The sequence below is a fragment of the Centruroides sculpturatus genome, unplaced genomic scaffold (genome assembly GCF_000671375.1).
Source record: "Centruroides sculpturatus isolate CEXI.00-Female unplaced genomic scaffold, Cexi_2.0 scaffold88, whole genome shotgun sequence".
Classification (NCBI taxonomy): Eukaryota; Metazoa; Arthropoda; class Arachnida; order Scorpiones; family Buthidae; genus Centruroides; species Centruroides sculpturatus.
In genome coordinates, this window is record NW_019384431.1 from 624,344 (window position 1) to 647,404 (window position 23,061).

A 23,061-nucleotide genomic window follows, 5' to 3' on the forward strand; every position below is an offset into this window, starting at 1 on the left:
TTGAGATGTTATTCTGTTAGGCAGGTTTCCATTTTGTAGAAGATCCATTTTAGACAGATTTTACTCTCATTTTATAGGTTTAGGTTAGTGCTGTAAATGCTGGTATATAAGTCAATCTCAAGATTTTCACCAAAAAATCTAATTTGAATTTATATCCATTATGTAAGTTGACCTGTTTAAATACTTTATATAGTAATACTAACAGGCCAGAACTGAGGTTTGGATACCGGTATACAATAGTTTATGGAAATAGCACATAATAAATTAAATTACTTTTATTGGAACATAATAATATAGCTAATATTTTATATATATCTAAAATAAAAATTGTTGAGATTAATGTAAATTGACAGCAATTAGAAACCTGATTGACATGCAGCATATAAGCAGATTACAACCAGTAATTGGACCATAGATTTTATATAGTGAAATTTGACCTTGAACATCTCAACTCATAGATTGATTTTAAAAGTTCCAGCTTTATCGTGACATTGGCCTTGATGAGTTGTACATATTTGCAAAAATCATGTTTTGTGGTTGTGCATTTGCTTTAAACTTTGGTCAAGGACAAAACACTTTCTGATTTATGTAGAGCTTCATTCAAAAATACTTAGCTTAAAATTGTCATGAATGTTGTTTTGTCACAAAAAATAATAAAATAAAACAACAGCATAAAGAATTAATGAATCATTTTTGAAATTTTTGAACAAATGGACAAAGCTGCCCCTGTATGTATATGCATATAGTTCATTAAAAATGAATTAATGAAACCTAAGTAAGATATCAAACAACTGTTAAAATATTAAATAATAGGTTATCTTTGATAAGAACGTCTATACATCTATGAAATGTACAGCGCAGACAGGAAAACACATATACGTTTTACCAATTAAACAAGTTTAATTTCACGCTAACATTGATATATATACAGAATAGGTTTGAATTCCTGCTGTTTACCTACAAATGTTTCCAAAATTGTGAGTTACCAGATATACCAATAGACCGGTAGTTACTTTCTCGGTAACTACCTCCCGACAAATTTAGTTCTGTGCGTAAACTTAAACTAACTTAAACTAAGAGATAGGAAAGGTTGAAGGGGAAATAAGAAGAATTAAAGGACAGAGGGTCCCAATTTTCCTGTTGGTTCTCCACCGTTCCTCGTCTCGGCTTCTTTCTCGTCTGTTCTCCTTTTAGAACAATTCGGGTCCATTCTGAGGTTTTTTCTCTATAATCGTCGACTGGACTCTTCTGCCAATCCACTTCTTACAGCCTCCTTCTGCAGCACTCCCCGACTTTCCGTTCCAGAGCCTGCTGTCACTCATCTCTCTCTCTCTCTCTGAGTCCGGCCCAAGAATGCTTCTTGAAACTCTTCCTTTTCCCCTCCAGCCTCATTTTCCCTTTTGTTCTAACTCTACCCCCTGATTGGTTAGGGGTGAGGCGAGTTCTCCGAAGTCCAAGACAAAGGAACAAAGAAATCGGAAAGAAGGAAAATTCTAGAATTTAAATTGAACTAAAACTATACAGAATAATAATAATAATAAAAGAAAACAGGCATGTAGCCACACATCAGTGTATTGTCTTCACTAAAGTGCATTTGAAGATGCCTTGTGTATGGTATAGTACTTAGCCTTAACAGGGATGTGATTACTGAGAAATCCCTTAAAATACTGAAAAATTTACCCATGGTACTCACTGCCACCTCCATAATTCAATTGCAGGTGTTTATGAACTGTCTCAATTATGTAAATTAAGTGTAAAAATAAATAAATACAATTTTATTGGTTTTACTTCATGACTAATTTCCTTTGTCCAGTAATAATAATAAAATAAATGCCAAAAACATTAAGCAGAAAATAATTTTATTATTGATATTAAAATTATTTTCTGTTTAATTTTGTTCAGATGTAACCCCATCACACAGCCCACATTTCCTTTGAAAATATCTTTCAAACACAGATAACTTGTGCATTATCCACCTGAAATTACAATACTACCTTGGAGATTATGTAGTATTTTAAATTTTAATTCAAAAATATTTTATTATTAAAATAAGATCTGTCTTATTTTAATAAAGTTTTACAACCAAAGAATGTAAATTATGTCGGAATTCAGCCTGTAGGAGTCTTTAACATTTGGTGACAAAGTTTAAATAAGTTTAGATTATGTGTTATAGACAGTATATAATTTTTTGAGTTGAATGTGTGTCCATAAAAATACACACACACACACACACACACACACACACACACACACACATATGTGTGTGATGTTCGTATGCCACTGATATATATTTATCAGTGGCATGTCGGCATTGGAAACGATGGATGCGCCGCTTCCCTTGTATTTTCTAAAAAATAAATACATATTAATTTTAATTATATGAAAAAAATCGCACAATATTTTATTATAACTGCATTATGTATCTTATTACAAATTTCTATACTACACGTGAAAAAAAAAAAGATAGACTTGCTATGTGGTGGAGCGGAAGCACTGTATTGTCAGCGTCCAAAAAGCCAGATTTGTGCACACGCTTTACAGAGCACCAACCTCACCCAGTTTAGCTGGTGGAAGCCTAGGACTTTGCCGCTCTCCCATCTTATATTACTTACAGATTTCAATGTTAAACCAGTGATATTATGATTTCGTATGTCCCATCTTTAATTAAGGGAATGGAGAAAAAAACATGTACAATTCTTGTACAATGTTAAAAAATTAACTGTTACTTTGGTAGCATTTACATTACATTACAACTAAATTTAATGAATGAGAGAGATGCACGAGGTACAGAAAAAGCTCTAGAATTTATATTCCTTAAATTTACAATTTATATATCCGTTGTCATAAAAATTTGTCTTTCCACCTTTTTCCCAAGACTACAAATATTCGAGTACAAAATAACTGGTTGCAACTTATTTCTACTTAAGTAGTAGTTAAATAATTAAGTGATTAGGGAATTGGGGACATAAACAAAACCCTGATGAAAGAGCTGAAATTTTACTTAAACAAAAGCTTAACCGAACCAATCTATAGCTGAGTACAGTGGGGACTGATTTCTTCGAAATATTAGATGTAATAAAGACAGAAATTTTTCCAGTTCAGCGAGAGTGACCGAAAAGTTGGAAATTTCCGTGGACAACACCTGAATTAGTTAGAAAACAAGTGACTATTAAGTCTAACATATTTACACTTTTACAGCTATGGTGAGAAACGTTTAAAATTTACAACAGCCCTGCCGTGTCCTTTGAGATATACTAGTGATGCGACTAAACAGGCATTTGACATTGATCGGTGTGGTCACCCTCGGGATTTGGCAGCCCGCGTGCATGCACACACACCACACCTAGCAGGACCGTCTCTGATTCCACTCGTAGGGAGCTATTTGACTAAGTGGTTAAGATTTAAAAAGTAAAGATGATTTTATGTTATTTTTATGTACAGTATGTTTCTTTACAAAGCTATATTTAATTATAATTTTCTTTAAAAGTATATTCATACAATTGAAGAATGTTTTGTACCAGGTATGTATATCCACCACACATTTTATTTCACCAAGTAAGTTTTCATTATTTTATTTTTAATTTTAGCCCTTATATTGTGGCTAGCGATTCAGAATGTAATTGCGATATTGAAAATTTATTTTAAAAAAGTTTTGGCTCAAGATCATATAATGAGAAAGAAAACATTATTAAAAGAGAATGGCCAATGCCTAAGTTACACTTCAGCAAAAAAATTTGTTCGACATTTTCGCGATAAAATGGCTCTGTAAATGCATAAAAATGCAAAAATTGTTTTGCTGGCTTGCCTACTACTGTATTTTCAAATGAAATTAGTGTGTGGAATAAGAATGGCTTTGACAATTTAGCTGGCAAAAGACACGAAAAATCGTCGANTATATGTATGTATGTATGTACAGGGTGTTTTTTTTCTAAACTGATGGTACTCAGAGACATCTGTAGAGCAATCTAACAGCTGGACTGTCACCAAATTTGGGATAGTGACTAAGGACGACATGAGAAAGAGATTCTGTGAAGAAAAAATGTAGTACAGGTAGGCCTCCTACAACGCGGTACCTTTACAACGCGTTTTCGCTCCAACGCGGTTGGAAAAATGCGGAAATTTTCATACAATGCGGTTTACGATATTTAGAAATGAATTATCTTTCACATAACAGAAAAATCGCAACAGATCACATAATACACGCCGCAGTTCGGTGTACAGAGCTAAATGTCCTCGAAAACGGCTGTTTGCCCACGTTGACGTGTTATTCCCATGAAAGTTTCAGGGGAAGACCGGTATCTAGACAGATGTGCATGTTACCATAAACACTCAAATATATCACAGAATTTTCGATAATTTATACTCTTTCAATAGGTGGGGACTGCAAAAATGGTCCAAAATACAATATAAACTTCTATTGGGTGTATATTTTTAACATAGTTAAGGGAAGTTATTTTTTGCTATTTTTACTGTCTACAAAACTGCTTGAAAAAATTTTAGCCATAACAATGTCGAATGAAAAGAAAGGACCGTCGTTAGAAAGGAAATTTATTAATATATCTCTTCAAACAAAGATAGAAATTTTGGATCAAATTAAAAATCAAGAACGGATAGCTGATATTGATAGGCATTTTAATTTAAATGAGTCAACTGTTCAGTCGATTAAGCAATAGGAAGAAAAGATTAGGAATTCAGTTGCATCCGGATCATCTATTTTTGCGAAAAATGTTTCTTGTCCGAGAGCACATATAATGGAAAAAAAAAAATGGAACAAGCGCTAATATTATGGGTAGAAGATATGAACAAGAAATGGTTGCCATTAAACAAAAGTGCAGTTAAACACAAAGCCTTAAAAATATTTCATTATTTAAAACAAATGGGACAGTCGTCAGCTGATGAAATCAGTGTTAAATTCATGGCTAGCAATGGCTGGTTTGAAAAATTCAAAAAACGCCATTCAAACGCCAAGTTTTTCTCTTTTTAGAACCGAATCCCAGTTTTTGTGTTAAGTTGGTGTCTCCTATAACGCGATTTCTTACAACACGGTATTTTCAGGGAATGTATCTACTGCGTTGTAGGAGGCCTACCTGTACCTAAATTTGCCAGTAGGGATGGATTTGGCACTGTTAACAGCTAAGAATTTGCATAAAATCTAGTTGCAATTAACAAACACACAAATGAATAATCAGACAGAGGTTTCAGTGCAATAATGAAAGTTTAATTAATCAGCAAATAATCTTCTCCCTCTTTCAATGTGACCACCGTCCTGCTGGACAACACATTGCATCCTGAACACCGTGCTCTCTATGGCCGAACGTAACATGTTCGCAGGAATGTTCATCACAGTTTGAGAAATGTTGTCGTTCAAGGTCATCAAGTTGGGGACACCACCAAGATAGACCTTGGACTTTAAGTAACCCCACAGGAAAAAGTTACATGGGGTTAGAACCTTCAACAAGTGCAATCGCAACATCACTAACTGTCTGTGCAGGTACGGTTTTTGCCCTCTACCAGGCTGAACTGCTAAGGATCCTGTCTCTTCAAATTTCTTTATCAAGTTATTCAATGCATTAATTGATAGACGACCTCTGCACAGGTTGTTACGGGTTCTAAACTCACGAAGATCACCTGGTATGCTTGATTGGTTAAGATGATAAAGTTTCTCAAGCAGCAGATGCTGAGGTAACGAAAGATGCATGTTGACTCTGCTGAAGTCTGGAATGTGCTTTGGACTTTTGTTCTTGTCTTTTAAGCTCAAATTAGGTGGCGCTGCTGTTGACCACATCATTGTGAATTTGGATTTTGAGGTTACAAGAAAGGGGATCGCTCAATCATACACATCTGATGGGAATACGTTTCCACATTTTTGCATATGATGGAAATGTATTCCCACCAGATTTGTGTGGTTTCAACAGTCTGCTCACACAGCTAGTGCATCAATTGACGTTATTCATCATCTCTTCCCTGGTTGCCTCATTTCCAGGTTCTGTGACATTCATTGGTTCCTTGTTCACCTAACTTATCCATGTGCGATTATTTCTTGTGGAGACACCTCAAGGCACGTGTATATGAGCATAAGCTCATTCTTTGCAAGAACTGAAGGAAGCTATTTGTATGGAAGTTGTCAAAATCATCTCCAGAAATGCATCACTGATAACAGACACTGCATTGGAGGAGATGTTTACCACACTTGATTCTGAAAAATGCTATTTCAATACGAACTTACATCTTCCAACAAATATCTTGTATAGTAACAATTACAGATATGATTATTTTTAAAATGTCCATCCTTTCTGCTCCACCTTACATATATACATACGTACATACGTACAGTAATTATGAATTATGGTAGTTACATGAATAGAAATTTGGAAAAGAATACAGTAATACCCTGAACTTACGCGATAGATGGGACCGAGCAATAACCGCTTAAGTCAAATTTGCGTAAGTCGGGGTATAATTTCGTAATTTGTGTAAAATCCAAGTCAGATGTATGTAAGCTAATAAATGTTCTCGTTAATCTTATCTTGTCTTTTGATTCGTTCACAGTTACAAGAAATCGCCACATAGTCTTGCAAGTCTCTGTAGATATAACAAACACAGAAATAAATAACACAAAATAAATTGTAGCTATGTGTCGATTCCACGCAACACGTTCAAACATGTAAGCTGAACAATAGTATGGGGGAGTGAGTAATCAAGAGTTGTGTGGCGCTCAAACAAAAGACGAATCTTTGAGATTTTAAAATCACGTAACTCCGGGTTTGCGTAAGTCGAGGTATTACTGTATTTAAAAATTAAACTCTTCTAAAGAGGTGATTTAATATAGTAAAACCTGTTTAAAATGGAATGCAATTATGCTGGTCAGAATTTTCTGGACTGTTACATTTATTGACATAGAAAAAGAAAAGTTGAAAAATAATTAAATTCAATGGTTAAATTCATGGTTAAATGGCACTACTTCATTCCCTGTAAATGTTATATCTTCAAAGCATCAAACATATAAATGGTGCACTGAGGCAAAAATGTGCATAAAATACATTTTAATTATGATTTTGAATTTAGTTACTGTTACTCAAAAACTTTTTCAATTGGTACCTAAAAAGTCTGTTTCTGTTTAGTCAAGTTTCTAGTTTATAATAGTATTTTACATAGAAAATCATGGTTTTGAGATGTTATTCTGTTAGGCAGGTTTCCATTTTGTAGAAGATCCATTTTAGACAGATTTTACTCTCATTTTATAGGTTTAGGTTAGTGCTGTAAATGCTGGTATATAAGTCAATCTCAAGATTTTCACCAAAAAATCTAATTTGAATTTATATCCATTATGTAAGTTGACCTGTTTAAATACTTTATATAGTAATACTAACAGGCCAGAACTGAGGTTTGGATACCGGTATACAATAGTTTATGGAAATAGCACATAATAAATTAAATTACTTTTATTGGAACATAATAATATAGCTAATATTTTATATATATCTAAAATAAAAATTGTTGAGATTAATGTAAATTGACAGCAATTAGAAACCTGATTGACATGCAGCATATAAGCAGATTACAACCAGTAATTGGACCATAGATTTTATATAGTGAAATTTGACCTTGAACATCTCAACTCATAGATTGATTTTAAAAGTTCCAGCTTTATCGTGACATTGGCCTTGATGAGTTGTACATATTTGCAAAAATCATGTTTTGTGGTTGTGCATTTGCTTTAAACTTTGGTCAAGGACAAAACACTTTCTGATTTATGTAGAGCTTCATTCAAAAATACTTAGCTTAAAATTGTCATGAATGTTGTTTTGTCACAAAAAATAATAAAATAAAACAACAGCATAAAGAATTAATGAATCATTTTTGAAATTTTTGAACAAATGGACAAAGCTGCCCCTGTATGTATATGCATATAGTTCATTAAAAATGAATTAATGAAACCTAAGTAAGATATCAAACAACTGTTAAAATATTAAATAATAGGTTATCTTTGATAAGAACGTCTATACATCTATGAAATGTACAGCGCAGACAGGAAAACACATATACGTTTTACCAATTAAACAAGTTTAATTTCACGCTAACATTGATATATATACAGAATAGGTTTGAATTCCTGCTGTTTACCTACAAATGTTTCCAAAATTGTGAGTTACCAGATATACCAATAGACCGGTAGTTACTTTCTCGGTAACTACCTCCCGACAAATTTAGTTCTGTGCGTAAACTTAAACTAACTTAAACTAAGAGATAGGAAAGGTTGAAGGGGAAATAAGAAGAATTAAAGGACAGAGGGTCCCAATTTTCCTGTTGGTTCTCCACCGTTCCTCGTCTCGGCTTCTTTCTCGTCTGTTCTCCTTTTAGAACAATTCGGGTCCATTCTGAGGTTTTTTCTCTATAATCGTCGACTGGACTCTTCTGCCAATCCACTTCTTACAGCCTCCTTCTGCAGCACTCCCCGACTTTCCGTTCCAGAGCCTGCTGTCACTCATCTCTCTCTCTCTCTCTGAGTCCGGCCCAAGAATGCTTCTTGAAACTCTTCCTTTTCCCCTCCAGCCTCATTTTCCCTTTTGTTCTAACTCTACCCCCTGATTGGTTAGGGGTGAGGCGAGTTCTCCGAAGTCCAAGACAAAGGAACAAAGAAATCGGAAAGAAGGAAAATTCTAGAATTTAAATTGAACTAAAACTATACAGAATAATAATAATAATAAAAGAAAACAGGCATGTAGCCACACATCAGTGTATTGTCTTCACTAAAGTGCATTTGAAGATGCCTTGTGTATGGTATAGTACTTAGCCTTAACAGGGATGTGATTACTGAGAAATCCCTTAAAATACTGAAAAATTTACCCATGGTACTCACTGCCACCTCCATAATTCAATTGCAGGTGTTTATGAACTGTCTCAATTATGTAAATTAAGTGTAAAAATAAATAAATACAATTTTATTGGTTTTACTTCATGACTAATTTCCTTTGTCCAGTAATAATAATAAAATAAATGCCAAAAACATTAAGCAGAAAATAATTTTATTATTGATATTAAAATTATTTTCTGTTTAATTTTGTTCAGATGTAACCCCATCACACAGCCCACATTTCCTTTGAAAATATCTTTCAAACACAGATAACTTGTGCATTATCCACCTGAAATTACAATACTACCTTGGAGATTATGTAGTATTTTAAATTTTAATTCAAAAATATTTTATTATTAAAATAAGATCTGTCTTATTTTAATAAAGTTTTACAACCAAAGAATGTAAATTATGTCGGAATTCAGCCTGTAGGAGTCTTTAACATTTGGTGACAAAGTTTAAATAAGTTTAGATTATGTGTTATAGACAGTATATAATTTTTTGAGTTGAATGTGTGTCCATAACAATACACACACACACACACACACACACACACACACACACACACATATGTGTGTGATGTTCGTATGCCACTGATATATATTTATCAGTGGCATGTCGGCATTGGAAACGATGGATGCGCCGCTTCCCTTGTATTTTCTAAAAAATAAATACATATTAATTTTAATTATATGAAAAAAATCGCACAATATTTTATTATAACTGCATTATGTATCTTATTACAAATTTCTATACTACACGTGAAAAAAAAAAAGATAGACTTGCTATGTGGTGGAGCGGAAGCACTGTATTGTCAGCGTCCAAAAAGCCAGATTTGTGCACACGCTTTACAGAGCACCAACCTCACCCAGTTTAGCTGGTGGAAGCCTAGGACTTTGCCGCTCTCCCATCTTATATTACTTACAGATTTCAATGTTAAACCAGTGATATTATGATTTCGTATGTCCCATCTTTAATTAAGGGAATGGAGAAAAAAACATGTACAATTCTTGTACAATGTTAAAAAATTAACTGTTACTTTGGTAGCATTTACATTACATTACAACTAAATTTAATGAATGAGAGAGATGCACGAGGTACAGAAAAAGCTCTAGAATTTATATTCCTTAAATTTACAATTTATATATCCGTTGTCATAAAAATTTGTCTTTCCACCTTTTTCCCAAGACTACAAATATTCGAGTACAAAATAACTGGTTGCAACTTATTTCTACTTAAGTAGTAGTTAAATAATTAAGTGATTAGGGAATTGGGGACATAAACAAAACCCTGATGAAAGAGCTGAAATTTTACTTAAACAAAAGCTTAACCGAACCAATCTATAGCTGAGTACAGTGGGGACTGATTTCTTCGAAATATTAGATGTAATAAAGACAGAAATTTTTCCAGTTCAGCGAGAGTGACCGAAAAGTTGGAAATTTCCGTGGACAACACCTGAATTAGTTAGAAAACAAGTGACTATTAAGTCTAACATATTTACACTTTTACAGCTATGGTGAGAAACGTTTAAAATTTACAACAGCCCTGCCGTGTCCTTTGAGATATACTAGTGATGCGACTAAACAGGCATTTGACATTGATCGGTGTGGTCACCCTCGGGATTTGGCAGCCCGCGTGCATGCACACACACCACACCTAGCAGGACCGTCTCTGATTCCACTCGTAGGGAGCTATTTGACTAAGTGGTTAAGATTTAAAAAGTAAAGATGATTTTATGTTATTTTTATGTACAGTATGTTTCTTTACAAAGCTATATTTAATTATAATTTTCTTTAAAAGTATATTCATACAATTGAAGAATGTTTTGTACCAGGTATGTATATCCACCACACATTTTATTTCACCAAGTAAGTTTTCATTATTTTATTTTTAATTTTAGCCCTTATATTGTGGCTAGCGATTCAGAATGTAATTGCGATATTGAAAATTTATTTTAAAAAAGTTTTGGCTCAAGATCATATAATGAGAAAGAAAACATTATTAAAAGAGAATGGCCAATGCCTAAGTTACACTTCAGCAAAAAAATTTGTTCGACATTTTCGCGATAAAATGGCTCTGTAAATGCATAAAAATGCAAAAATTGTTTTGTTGGCTTGCCTACTACTGTATTTTCAAATGAAATTAGTGTGTGGAATAAGAATGGCTTTGACAATTTAGCTGGCAAAAGACACGAAAAATCGTCCATTCTTTCGTATTTGAAGCAATTTGTAAATCAAAGCGGAATAGAATTTAATTAACATTAGTAAATAATATAAAATAAATATTGAAAATTATAACGATAGTTACAGCGTAGATATATTTAAATTAATAGATCTTATATGTTTTTATCAAAGCGAGAATCGGCATTTAAAGGGCATAGGGAATCTGTTGAATCTAATAAGGTAATTATATTGAACTTGCTTATTTATTAATTACATCAGGTAAATAACTATTAAAAATATATTTAAAGAATTAACTGATTGCCCCTGGAAGTCAGCTTCTTACAGAAACACAGCTTCCCTCTCATCAAATGTCACGGCACGCCACTGATATATATATATCAGTGTGTGCAGCATAACTATATATATATAGTTATGCTGCGCACATTTCTACTAAATTTTATTATATATATATTTAGAAGAAATTTACATCCACAAACCTTTTATGGTGCGACATTAAATAAAAAAAGAAATGAAATAGTTTTTTCAACATTTAGAAGAAATGTTGGAAAAACTAGCTGGGACAAACAGTAAACTGATATTGAAACAATCTGCAAAAGACAAAAGTTATGTTTAATGAATTTACTCTGAAAATGAAGATTATGACAAACGGAACTGAGATTGAAGAAGTACAGAATTATGTCTATCTACAAAATTATTCATAGACATAATTTTGTACTTCTTCAATCTCACTTCTGTTCAAGATCAAAAAATAACTATGGATAACAATATCATGTATGAAATAACAGGAGAAGAAGAATTAGACAGAAGAACAGCGAAAGAATTAGGATTGGATGGAGTACATTTGGCAAATATAGCATAATTCTAAAAAGCCACTATGTCTGAAAAGAAAAGTATTCAACCAGTGTGTTCTACCAGCATTCACCTATGGCGCAGACAACCAAAACAATAGAGGCTAGACTACAAAAATAAGTATGGTAAGATGGATACTGAGCATTACAAGAGAAAAAAAGCAAATCATTTGGATCAAAACAAAGGTATATGATAGCATTGAAAGGATCAAATATTCAAAATGGCAATGGACTGAACACATTGTCAGAAGATAAGACAACAGATGGACTATAAATATTCTAGATTGGTTGGTACCCATGAAGAATCAAGTGCCCGAGACAAAGATCTCAAGTATGATGGAGTAGTGAAATAAGTAAAGTGGCTGGCATACATTGGAAAACTAAAGCATTGGACAGAGAAAAATGTAAAAGATTAGAGGAAATCTTCATTTAGCAGTGGATTGATAATGGTGATGATATAGTAAAATATATACCAAATATGTGAAATTATTAAATATGCATAAAAATGATAATGTTTATTAGTAATACAGTATATTCAATTGCATATATATAGACTATAACTGATTTTTTATTATTAACTTAAATCTAGAAAATTTTTATATTCAATGAGATTTGATTTTTAGATCTTGGATTTTCTATGTTAATATTCTTTCCTTAAACTGTCAGTGACTATGCAAAGAAATGTGTAATCAGTAGTAGTATAAGGAAAGATAAAATATCTTTAGTCAGACAAAAAAGTTATATTTCATTAACAAGATGTTTTATAGGAAAGACAATAGTATGATTGTTTTGCTTTTCAGCATGTCTTTTTTATTTTCTTGCTGCATGTTTACAGTATTTAATTTGAATATATACATTTAACGCTTTCACAAAAATTATTTTTAAAGAATAAGGAAATAATGTAAGTTGTAAGGAAAGTGTTATTAAATTATGTATATTTTGCAAATATACATAATCTAATAGCATTTTTCTCTTTTTTTGTTCCTATTCATTTTATAATTTTAAGATATTCTTTTAGGATGTTTGTACTTTAAACTCTAAACAGATGATTTAAATTTCTTAGTAAATTCAATATCACTAATTGAGTATCTTTTGTATAACTTGACAAAATTCCAATGTATCTTCATCCTATAGTTTTATCTTAATGATTGAGTATATTCTTTAAATATTATACTGTTGCTTTTTTAAAACTGATATTAATTTTTTTTTAGCTAAAAATAAAAATTTCATTATCCATACCATGTTTTATATAAATAAGATTGCAATAACAATATACCTTAATGTATTTATAAATGGCAATTTGAAATTCTTTCCAAATATATAAGGTGGTTATAATTAAACAGGAGATGTTTAGAGCTCTGTGTTAAAAGAACTATTAAACCAAATGCAACCAAATTTAGTGTGTATGCTTTCCTGATTATTGGATTTTGAATTTGCAAATAAAAAGTTCAGTTCCAATAGTCTCTTGATAACTAACACTGAGTTCAGTGTTAACACAGTTTTTCTTATTTCGCAAGTACTTTCAACGAGTATAAATTCGTTGTCCTTATGCAAAATTTTTGAAGAAAAATTTGAAGAAATAGAACAGGTAGAGTGTTCCAAGTAGAAAACGAATAAATTTTCTTGGTAATTATTAAATTTTACATTCAGTAATTCCATTGGTAACATGCAACAAGCTTTTGCAGGCATTCAAAAGTTCTTAAATCCACGTGACTGGCAGTGCATGTGTTGAAGAACAATCGTGCTAATTATGTGACTCTTGGCTCTTTTGGTTGTTTAGAGCTGGTGTAAAGTAACCAATATTTCGGGCAAGTCGAGGGTGGGGATGTTGCATCTGCCTGTGGTCATTGTGAGGAGCGCTTCCCAAATAAATGTAATCCTTCTGCTATTACAATGCTTGAGCAATGCTGTTTTTGACCATAGCGGGTTATAGCTCTGCTGTAGAACTTTTCTGATGAGCTCTGTGGTTTGTTTTCCTTTATATCCTCCTGATGTTCTGTGATACGGCAAGCGAGCATTCTTGTTGTTACCCCTATATACCTCTCAGTTATCCCCATTATTGGATTTTCTAGTTGCACTGTGTATACTCCTGATTTTTCTAAAACATCAACTTTATCTCGATCATTGCATATGCTCCTGTGTAGGCTGGGTAGGGGGAGTTAAAGGAAGGGTAAAGCTGTACCGGAAAATACGGCTAATACGTATAGATGGTGCTCCTAGGTATGGCAATGCTGATTGTACTCTAGACATTTTTTTTTTTCTGTGTAGTGTAGTAAACAGGAAAAGGGAATCTTTTACTTTACGTTGTACATGCATAAATTTGGCACCTGTGAATCCAGCATGATATACTGCTGTTCTTACGATTTCCAATTCAACTTTTATTAAAGCTTGTGATGAGGGAAGTAGTAGTGCCCTTCTGATGAGAGTTGCTATGGTGGCACTGACATATTGCGATGGTTGAAAGGCATCAGCTGGAATGATATAGGGGATCATGCTAGACTTATGATGCACTGTAAACTGCAGCTCTTCTAGTGACTTTGTATCCAAAAATGTTATAGATTGATCCCACTCCTTTTCCCAGGTGAACTTGATGGTGGAATAGATGCTTGAGAGTTGCTGCATAAACTGGATGAACTCCTCTTCTGAATTTTCCCATATTAGTAGGATGTCGTCTACATAGTGTAAGTATAGTGATGGGTAGCATATAGAAAGTTGGGCATTGAAAGTTTTTTGTTCCATGTCTCTCATAATGAGCTTGGCTAAAACTGCAGAAAGAGGGGAGCCCATGGGAACCCCTTGCTTCTGTAAGTAGACTTTCTGGTTGAAGCAGAAATAGTTGTTTTCAGTGATGAAGATCAGCACTTCACGAATGTCTAGCACCTGTTGAACTGTAAAACCTTTTCTGAGAAGCATAGAGTTGGCTAGCATTACAGCTTCAAATATAGGAACGGATGGGTATAGGGATATTATGCCCAGTTTGTAGAAGGTGCAGGTATTGCCGTGTACTTTAGTCATGCTGGAATCAATGCTGGTCTTGGCATCTATAGAGGAGTGACATGCGTCTGGAGCTATTTATCTATTTCAGTTCCAATGTTTCCCAATAGAGGAAATTTAGTGCTAATGCCACTGCAATTTCATGTTATATAAATTGGAGAACAACTTTAGGGTTAGGGTTTAGGGTTACATAGGTTGCAATGCATGTTTAATGTGGATTAGTAACAAGTCATTCTGCTTACATTACCTGATCATGTATTACTTGATAAACTTTAATCAAAGAAGCAGCAATGATAATATTGCACTCAGAGTTCCATTGTTTGATGTCCTTGTGAAAAGATTGGACTGTTACTAATCCCAAAAAAATATTTTGCATTTTGAGGAAATGAGTACTTTCAATGTGAAACGAAGTAGGTTTTGCATTGAAAGTTGGCATTCTTGTGTTGGCATTGAAAGTTGTGTGCATACTTCAACTTTGGTTAAAGTTGGCAAAATGATGGTAGTGAAGTCTATCATCATAAAATAATGATGATAGCATTGGTATTTTTTTTTTTACTTTCATGATTATTAGTTTTATGTCATGAGTTGTTTTGAGTGAGTGACTGACTGATATTAAAAGTATTGTTGAAACATATTGTCTTCATTAATACTTGTGTTTTTGGAAGAGGAAGGTGTCAATATCATCATCAAAACAATATAAATTTTCATTTGCTTGGATATCTGTTGTTGTTATATGTTTTAAATATATTAGTATTATTTTCTCTTATCTCTGTCAAAATACTTGTAACATTACTTCAAAATTAAAACTTTCAATTTCACTTGTGAATTCATACTTTTTTAAATCTTTGCTATATTTAATAGTGAGATCTGCAGCCAATTTTTTTCAAAATCAGCAACACTCATGTATTGTAAAGATGAGCCACAGAGAAATCAAAAATTGTCACAGATAGTTTTCATTTTTTCATAACACCAATCTATTTGACACAATAGTGTCAAGAATGCTGTAAATTTGTATTTTAAATAATTTTTTGGGTGCCAAGTTACTTCCTTTATTTGGTGTTTTATCTGTTTCCATTATCTTAACTTTTTTTTTTTTTTTCATTTATTAATTAAGAAATCCCTTTTCTATACTTTTTGGTTTGTTCTAAGAATATGAACAATAATATCATCTGTTAATATTGTTGGCCATAAAGCTATATCATTTATTACTTCCATGTATCTATATGTATTGAAGCGTTTTTCTGGACTATTTCTATCTTCTGCGTTTTCGCAATCCTTTTTTTCAGTAGCATTTTAAAGACTGCGGGAGCCCCTTTGGGGCCCTACGTGCCCACATAATTCGTTTACCGATTAATCCGCCATTCAGGTATACACCACATGTGTACCATTATAAAGCAAAAAATGATATCAGAATTTCTGCACGCTTTTTACAACCACTAGACTAAGATTTTATTCGGGAGTTACCGTTTTCAATTTTGTAATTTTAAAAAAATCCTCGGACAGATTTATTTTTGTTACAAAATGTTACCTTTACAGATTTCTAGCTCTGCACACTGTAGAAAAATCTAGAAATACAGTTTTGTATATCGTAATAATAATAGTAGTTGGCAGAGAGCTCTGTAAAGTAGAGAAAAATCTGTAAATTTGAAAACTATAAACATAAATTTAAATTTCTCAAAAAATAAATTAAAAAATCTTAAAAGTTGCTACTTTTGACTGATTTGTCTGAGGTCTCCGCTACCTCACTACGTCCCTCTAAAAGTCGTCACAGTTGGGAACACTGGTGAGCAGACATCTAGGGTCTAAGTAAGGCAAAATGTAATCGCCAAACTGTGCTGTAGAAAGGCGGAAAAATTTAAAATTTAAAAATATAATTTCTTGTGAACAGCAGTTTGGGCCCCCCCTTCCAAGTGGGCCCTGTGTGGGTGCACCTGTTGCACCTGCCTAGTTACAGCTCTGGTGTATAGTGTTCTGGTCTTTGGTGATGGAGGATCCAATAGAACTTGTCAATGTTGCTGGTCTTCAATAAAATCCCTGAAACTTGTAAAATAGTTCTTGTTTATATATACATTTCTATATTTGCTTAAGTTAATTGACATTTAATACTTGATAGAATATAATACAAATGTATATTAAATAAAAATGACAAATTTTAACCAGTTTATAATTTTGATTGACTGCAATATTAATTTATAAAATGGTAAATAATAGTTAAAATTTAAACAGTATTTATGTATCTGACAGTCTTTCTGATGTTTGAGGTTTATTTTTAAGATTGCTAACAATTCTGCATTTATGCTCTATCATTAAAGAACTAAAAGAAATGCCAAATTCTGATTTATAGTGTATGAAAAAATATAATTCTCAAATAAAATATTTATCATGCTTAGCCAAACATGAAATAGTTTAAAATTTTAGAAAATGCATTAATATAGTATTACTGAAATTGTTTTGAGATGATATGATATATTGTAATAATTTACTATTAATATTTATATAATTGCCTTTGCACATTAATTTAGTCCTATAATCGATATAGTAGAATTAAAATAGTATGTTGCATATTTATATATGTCAACGAATAGTGATAATTAATCAGTGAATCATAATGAAAGTAAATGTTAATAAATAAGATCAAATTTTTATTAAATCTTAATAATAATAAAACAATAAGAATAAATTTAACAAAATTCTGCTTGGAGTTTTACAGTTTGAGTTTTAGAGAGATCTGAATAATAGTTTAAATTACAGATCTGTCAGATTTTCTCTAAAAAACAAATGTTTAGTGTTAAAAATAATAATATTTTTAAGACTAAACATTTGTTTTATTAAACAATAACGAAAATGTTGTTATTTTATTAAATTTAATTGCTGAATTTTTTTAAGGTGTGATTTTTGTTAAAAATAATGAGAGCAAGAGATCATTGGCTAATGAAGAGACAAAATGCATCTATTTTACCAATAGCATTTTATAGATTATCTTGAAAGCACTTAATTTTGTTTACAATAAGTTATGTTATTTTAAAAAACAAGCTGCTATACTGTAGTGATCAATACATTATATTATATATTGTAATAGCATATGTTTATATTTGAAAATACCTCATTTTCAGTTGTTCTCACTACATTTTATACTCTAGTAGTTTTGTTTAAACTTTCAGCATTTGTGTAACTTACTGGGCTCTATAGATGTTAATATTTGATTTTTATGATTCCACAATAAAAATGACTGTTTTATATTTGATTTTTTTCTAGTTAATTTTTTGTAATCAAAATTTTACTTGAAATTTTTTTTTATTTCTGAACATTAAGCATTATTGCAATATAAATTTGTTTGAATATTTTTTCTAGTGGATAAGAGCAGCGTTGTTATGAAATTTTTCTTCAAAAAAATTTTTTTTTTGTAAATTAAATAGTTTTTCAGAACTCCTGAATATTGCACAAAATCTTAGGCTGTAATTTCATTGGACACAATTTAAATATCACTGTTCTATAGATTAATAAGCTAGTTTATACATTTTCATAAACCTGTTGCACATAGTGCATTTTTACTAATCTTTCAAACTAATTATAAGGTTATTCAGATTAGTGAAAAATTTGTATTAGTGTGATTATAGATAGAGAATAGGAAGTTATAAAAAATTGCAAATAAATCCTTATAGTAAAAAACTTTTTAAATGTGTTTGGTACATATGTTCATGTTAATTATTTTCCATATATATTTATCATTTTTTTTAGAAAAGAAAGACAGCAAAAAATAGATTTCATATTATAATTGTTATACTAAATGATAGTTCTATTATTATTACTATTATTGCTATTATTTATGTCAATATAACAAAAATTATTTCAGTTGTTAAGTTTGGCTATTTTCCAAATACAACCAATTCAGATCAGTTTACATTTACATTTTTATTTCTTTAGTCTGAATTATCTTAATGATACTTCTCATACTTGTTTTAATTTTTTGGTTGTTTTTTTATATAAACTTTTTAATTCAAATTGCTTTTTGTATATGAATATTGCATTTAATGTATTTTGTAAGAATACTATTCAATATAGTCACTTTCTGTAAGTGGTTATTTATTTACAGTAAATTTTAAAGAAATTTGTTTTTCTTGTATGTAATTTTTGTATCTACATAATTTTTTCTATACTGGTAAGAGTGCAAGATGTATAAACTAGTATTTCAGAAAAAAATTATTAGAATCATGAAAATCAGGTGAAATAAATGATTATGCAAAAAAAAAATTCTCAGGGAAAAAATTGATAATTTGGAATTGGAAGAAAAATGATTTTGGAAAAAATATTTTTCTTTGAGCGTAAAAATTAGAATGCTTTAATATTTAATTCAATTATATTATAAATTTTTAATTTTCAATGATTTAGGTTTTAATTGATTGAATTAATCAAATATTCATTCAAAATCAAAAAAATTAAATATTTGTAAGTTAGACCTATGAAAATAATTCAAATAATTTGAAAATGTGAAAAAATGCAATATAGAAACATCAGTAGAATGGGCCCTGTGTTAAATTTGTTTTTAATGCAATGTTTAATGCAACAGATAACTTTTATCTTTGATATACAAAATTTAAAAAAAATTTAGATTGAATAAGAAAATATTTCTCAATTAAATATTATTGATAAAACTTTATTTTCTTGTTTTTATTTATTTATTTTTTTCTTTCAGATAATTTCAAAATAAAAATTAAGCTAATAATAAGAATATGTTTTCATTATTATATTAATGATGATTGTCATTAATAAATTTTCAGTTCAGTAGCAATGTATTTGTTATAGTCAGTTTTTCTTATTTTGGAGAAAATAAAATTTATGAAAAGCTTTAATATAAAATAAAAATTAGAGTTTTGTAATTTTATTCTAATGTATTTCTCAGAAACAGTTTTTATATACAACTGACATTTAACAGGAAGTGTGAGAAGTAATGTAACAGTATTGAAGGAAGTAATTTCACCATATGACTAAAATTAATGCTAGTAAAATTTATAGCTTCTAAACTGTTGAAGGAATGGGAAGCAGTTTATGCTAGGAAGGAATTACAGTAAAGAATAATAATAAACAAAATAATAAAGAAATAGTAGTGCAAATATGATATGAATTATGTAATTATTATTGAAGTTAAAAACAAATAAATCAAATTAACTTTATGAAGATAAGTTTCATTTAATTGTGAATAATTTTAGATATTTAAGGCTTTCAATATAATTGTATTTTATTAACTGAGACTTTTTCTAATTGAAACAATTAAATAAATTAATTTATTGAAGAATAAATAATAATCATATCAAAATGATGATTGTGTAAAATTTTATCATGTTTGCAATTCTGATTTTTAAATTAAATTTATTTTGATTTAATTACCAATTATATAATTTCATAGTTATTTATATTCTTTTGTTTCTATGTTAAGATCGGAGAGTGTTATTTTAATTCCTGTACAAAATTCATAATAAAATTAGAAAAATTTCTTTAAAAATTTGAAGTATTTATATTGTATATAGAAATTAAAGTTCTTATATAGAAAATTAAATAAAATAAACTAGTATTTAGATTCCTATAAATATTTTGTGTTGTATTTAGTGCCAGGGTTGTAGATACAAAACTGCAAATTCTGAGTCCTTAATTTTTAAATTTCCAATTTCAACTCTTTCATGAATGTTCAATTTGTGTTCATAATATCTTCAGCAGTGTAAACTCCAAATACACTCTCGACACATAATTACAGTATCGACTGGGGATGTATTCAGCACCCTTGTCCTGTAAACTCTCATGAAATATGGTCATTGCATATCCAGCAAGGCACATATATACAAATATAAACATTTTATGGAACTTGATACATTACAATACTAATAAAGCATGGTATCAATCAACTGTGGGCAGTTTATGTAGATTATACTTGCTAGGAACTTACTGAAAATTTTATGCAATTGTTTTTCTTTCTAAATGGCTGTAGAATTTACTTTCAATATAATAATTTTTAAAATGTTAACAAACTGCTTGAGAGATTAATTCTGAAGTTTTCTGATATATATTTATTATTATTCATAATTCATAATTAGTTTGATTCTATTTATATACCATGAATAGAATAGAAATGTTCTTTCCTTTATAAATAATTCAATTATTTTTCAATCCAAATTATCATCACAAAGCTAATATATTGTGAATCATTCAAAAATAAGCTATTACTTCAAGCCTTTGAATTTTTTGCCAAATGACAGGCATCCATTTATAGGTCAATTTTAAAATTAGTATGTTATGTTCATATTTAATGAAATCATCCTCTTTCTGTTTTCATTAGATTATTTTTCTAGAATAAAAGTATAATTTTTAATCATTTTAAATATGAATGAAAGCTAGTTGTTTATCTATAACAGTGTTTCTCAACCTCTAACAAATCATCGCCCCTTCAATAAAACCGTTATGTAGTATCGCCTTCTTCACTTCAAAATTCTGATGCTGTGGGCTAGGGCTAATGCCAAATTCGTACTGCATTGAATAGACTAGTGACTAGTATAATGTTATTTGTTCAATTATTGTATGATATAACGAATAAAATATTTAATTAATCTTAATATAATGTTTTACTATATCACCCAGAAAATTGCTTTTCGCCCTCCAAAATATAAATTGTTACAAATCGCCCCTCAATATGGAAAAACGCCCACATGGGGGCAATATTGCCCCCGTTGAGAAACACTGATCTATAACAATAATATTATAAAATCATTAAAATGATAGAAATAATTTAATTCACTTTAAAACAATATTTGAATAAATTTCTTCATATCTGAGAAGAATTTTAATTTTTATGAAGATTTTTATTTTCAGAAAGAATGAGGCAACAGTTTATAAGTAATAATTAAATTTAATTTTGTTAAAGGATTATTGTAGTTGAAAAACTGTACTTATATAAAAACATGACTAAATTCTATAAATACAATATTTAAAGAAAATTAAAAAATAATAATTATTTGTTAATATGTCAATTATAATTTAAATTAAACAAAATTAATTTCAACATTAAAATAAATAACAATGAAAAAGCTAATAATTTTGAATGTCATTAAATATATAAACTGTATTTATGTATAATTATAACTTTGTTTTTTTCCACATAAATATTTTTATTTACTGTATGTATATGTTAAATTTGATAGCACTAATGAAACCCTTGTTTATAAATTCGATTATCGGAGCCAAATGATTTTTTGCTGAAGTTATTGGGTTAGAGTGTAGCCCAATAATTTCGACAAAGATCCTTGGCTTTAATCAATTATAATTGGGTTATGACATTTTGTTTATATTTATATTTTCAGTTTTTTCCCCTTACATCCAGCACTGTTTTACACATGCACGAACACAAATACAAAATTTATAGCTCTAATGTAAATGTCAGGATAGGAATTTAACTACTGTCATTAATATTAAATCTCCTGCTAGAGATGGAAGTAGGTTTTTATCATTATTATATCTTATTTATAAATTTATTTGTTTTTAAATAGGTTGATAATTTTTTCAATTAATTAATTAAATTAACTTGAGATTTTTAATTAATGAATATTAAATTTATGATATACTGTACTTTTATTTATCTATTCTATCTTTATTATATGTTAGGCATATAGTCTCACTTTTTATCATTACTTATTGATTAATGTATCTGTTAATTAATTAACACTCTTTCTTATTACATGAACCAAATTATACAATTTTAAATTTATTATTATTAAACTATTATTTTGTAAATAAATGCTTTTTTATTGTCAATTTTAAGTAGTGAATCTTTGTATTTCTGAACAAATATAAGAATGGTTAAAATTTTATATATTTAATACATTTGTGAGAATTAATTTTATCAAAAAACTTGATTTAATAGCTATCTTATTTAATGGATTAAATTATTATCTTAATATATTAAAATGTTGTTAATCTTATCAATTTTATGAAAGATAAATAATAATAATATATATTATCTACTGGTATTTTATATTTAAAAAAAATAATAAGAAGAAACAATATTTAAATTATAAATTTTATTAGATTTGTCATGAATTTGATGAAATATTGAAATATAATATGCAGTTATTAGTACAAACTTTTTAGAAATTACAATTCTAGTTATCCAAAAGTTTGAGTTTAGTGGGGAAAAAAG

The 23,061-nt window shown here is 30.0% G+C and overlaps 2 protein-coding genes across 2 annotated transcripts in view; one reads left to right on the plus strand and one right to left on the minus strand.

The window, feature by feature from the left end:
• The window catches only part of LOC111619734 (WD and tetratricopeptide repeats protein 1-like), a 52,431-nt gene that overhangs the window by 12,225 nt on the left and 17,145 nt on the right, over positions 1–23,061 (plus strand). The gene's annotated exons all lie outside the window — the stretch shown is intronic.
• Positions 14,007–14,900, minus strand: LOC111619759. Its single transcript, XM_023361578.1, has one exon. It carries the CDS (start codon positions 14,898–14,900, stop codon positions 14,007–14,009), a length of 894 nt encoding a protein of 297 aa, XP_023217346.1.

What these genes read in the sequence shown, in the direction of transcription:
- LOC111619759 (XM_023361578.1), bottom strand. Translation starts at nt 14,900, where the DNA reads ATGACTAAAGTACACGGCAATACCTGCACCTTCTACAAACTGGGCATA.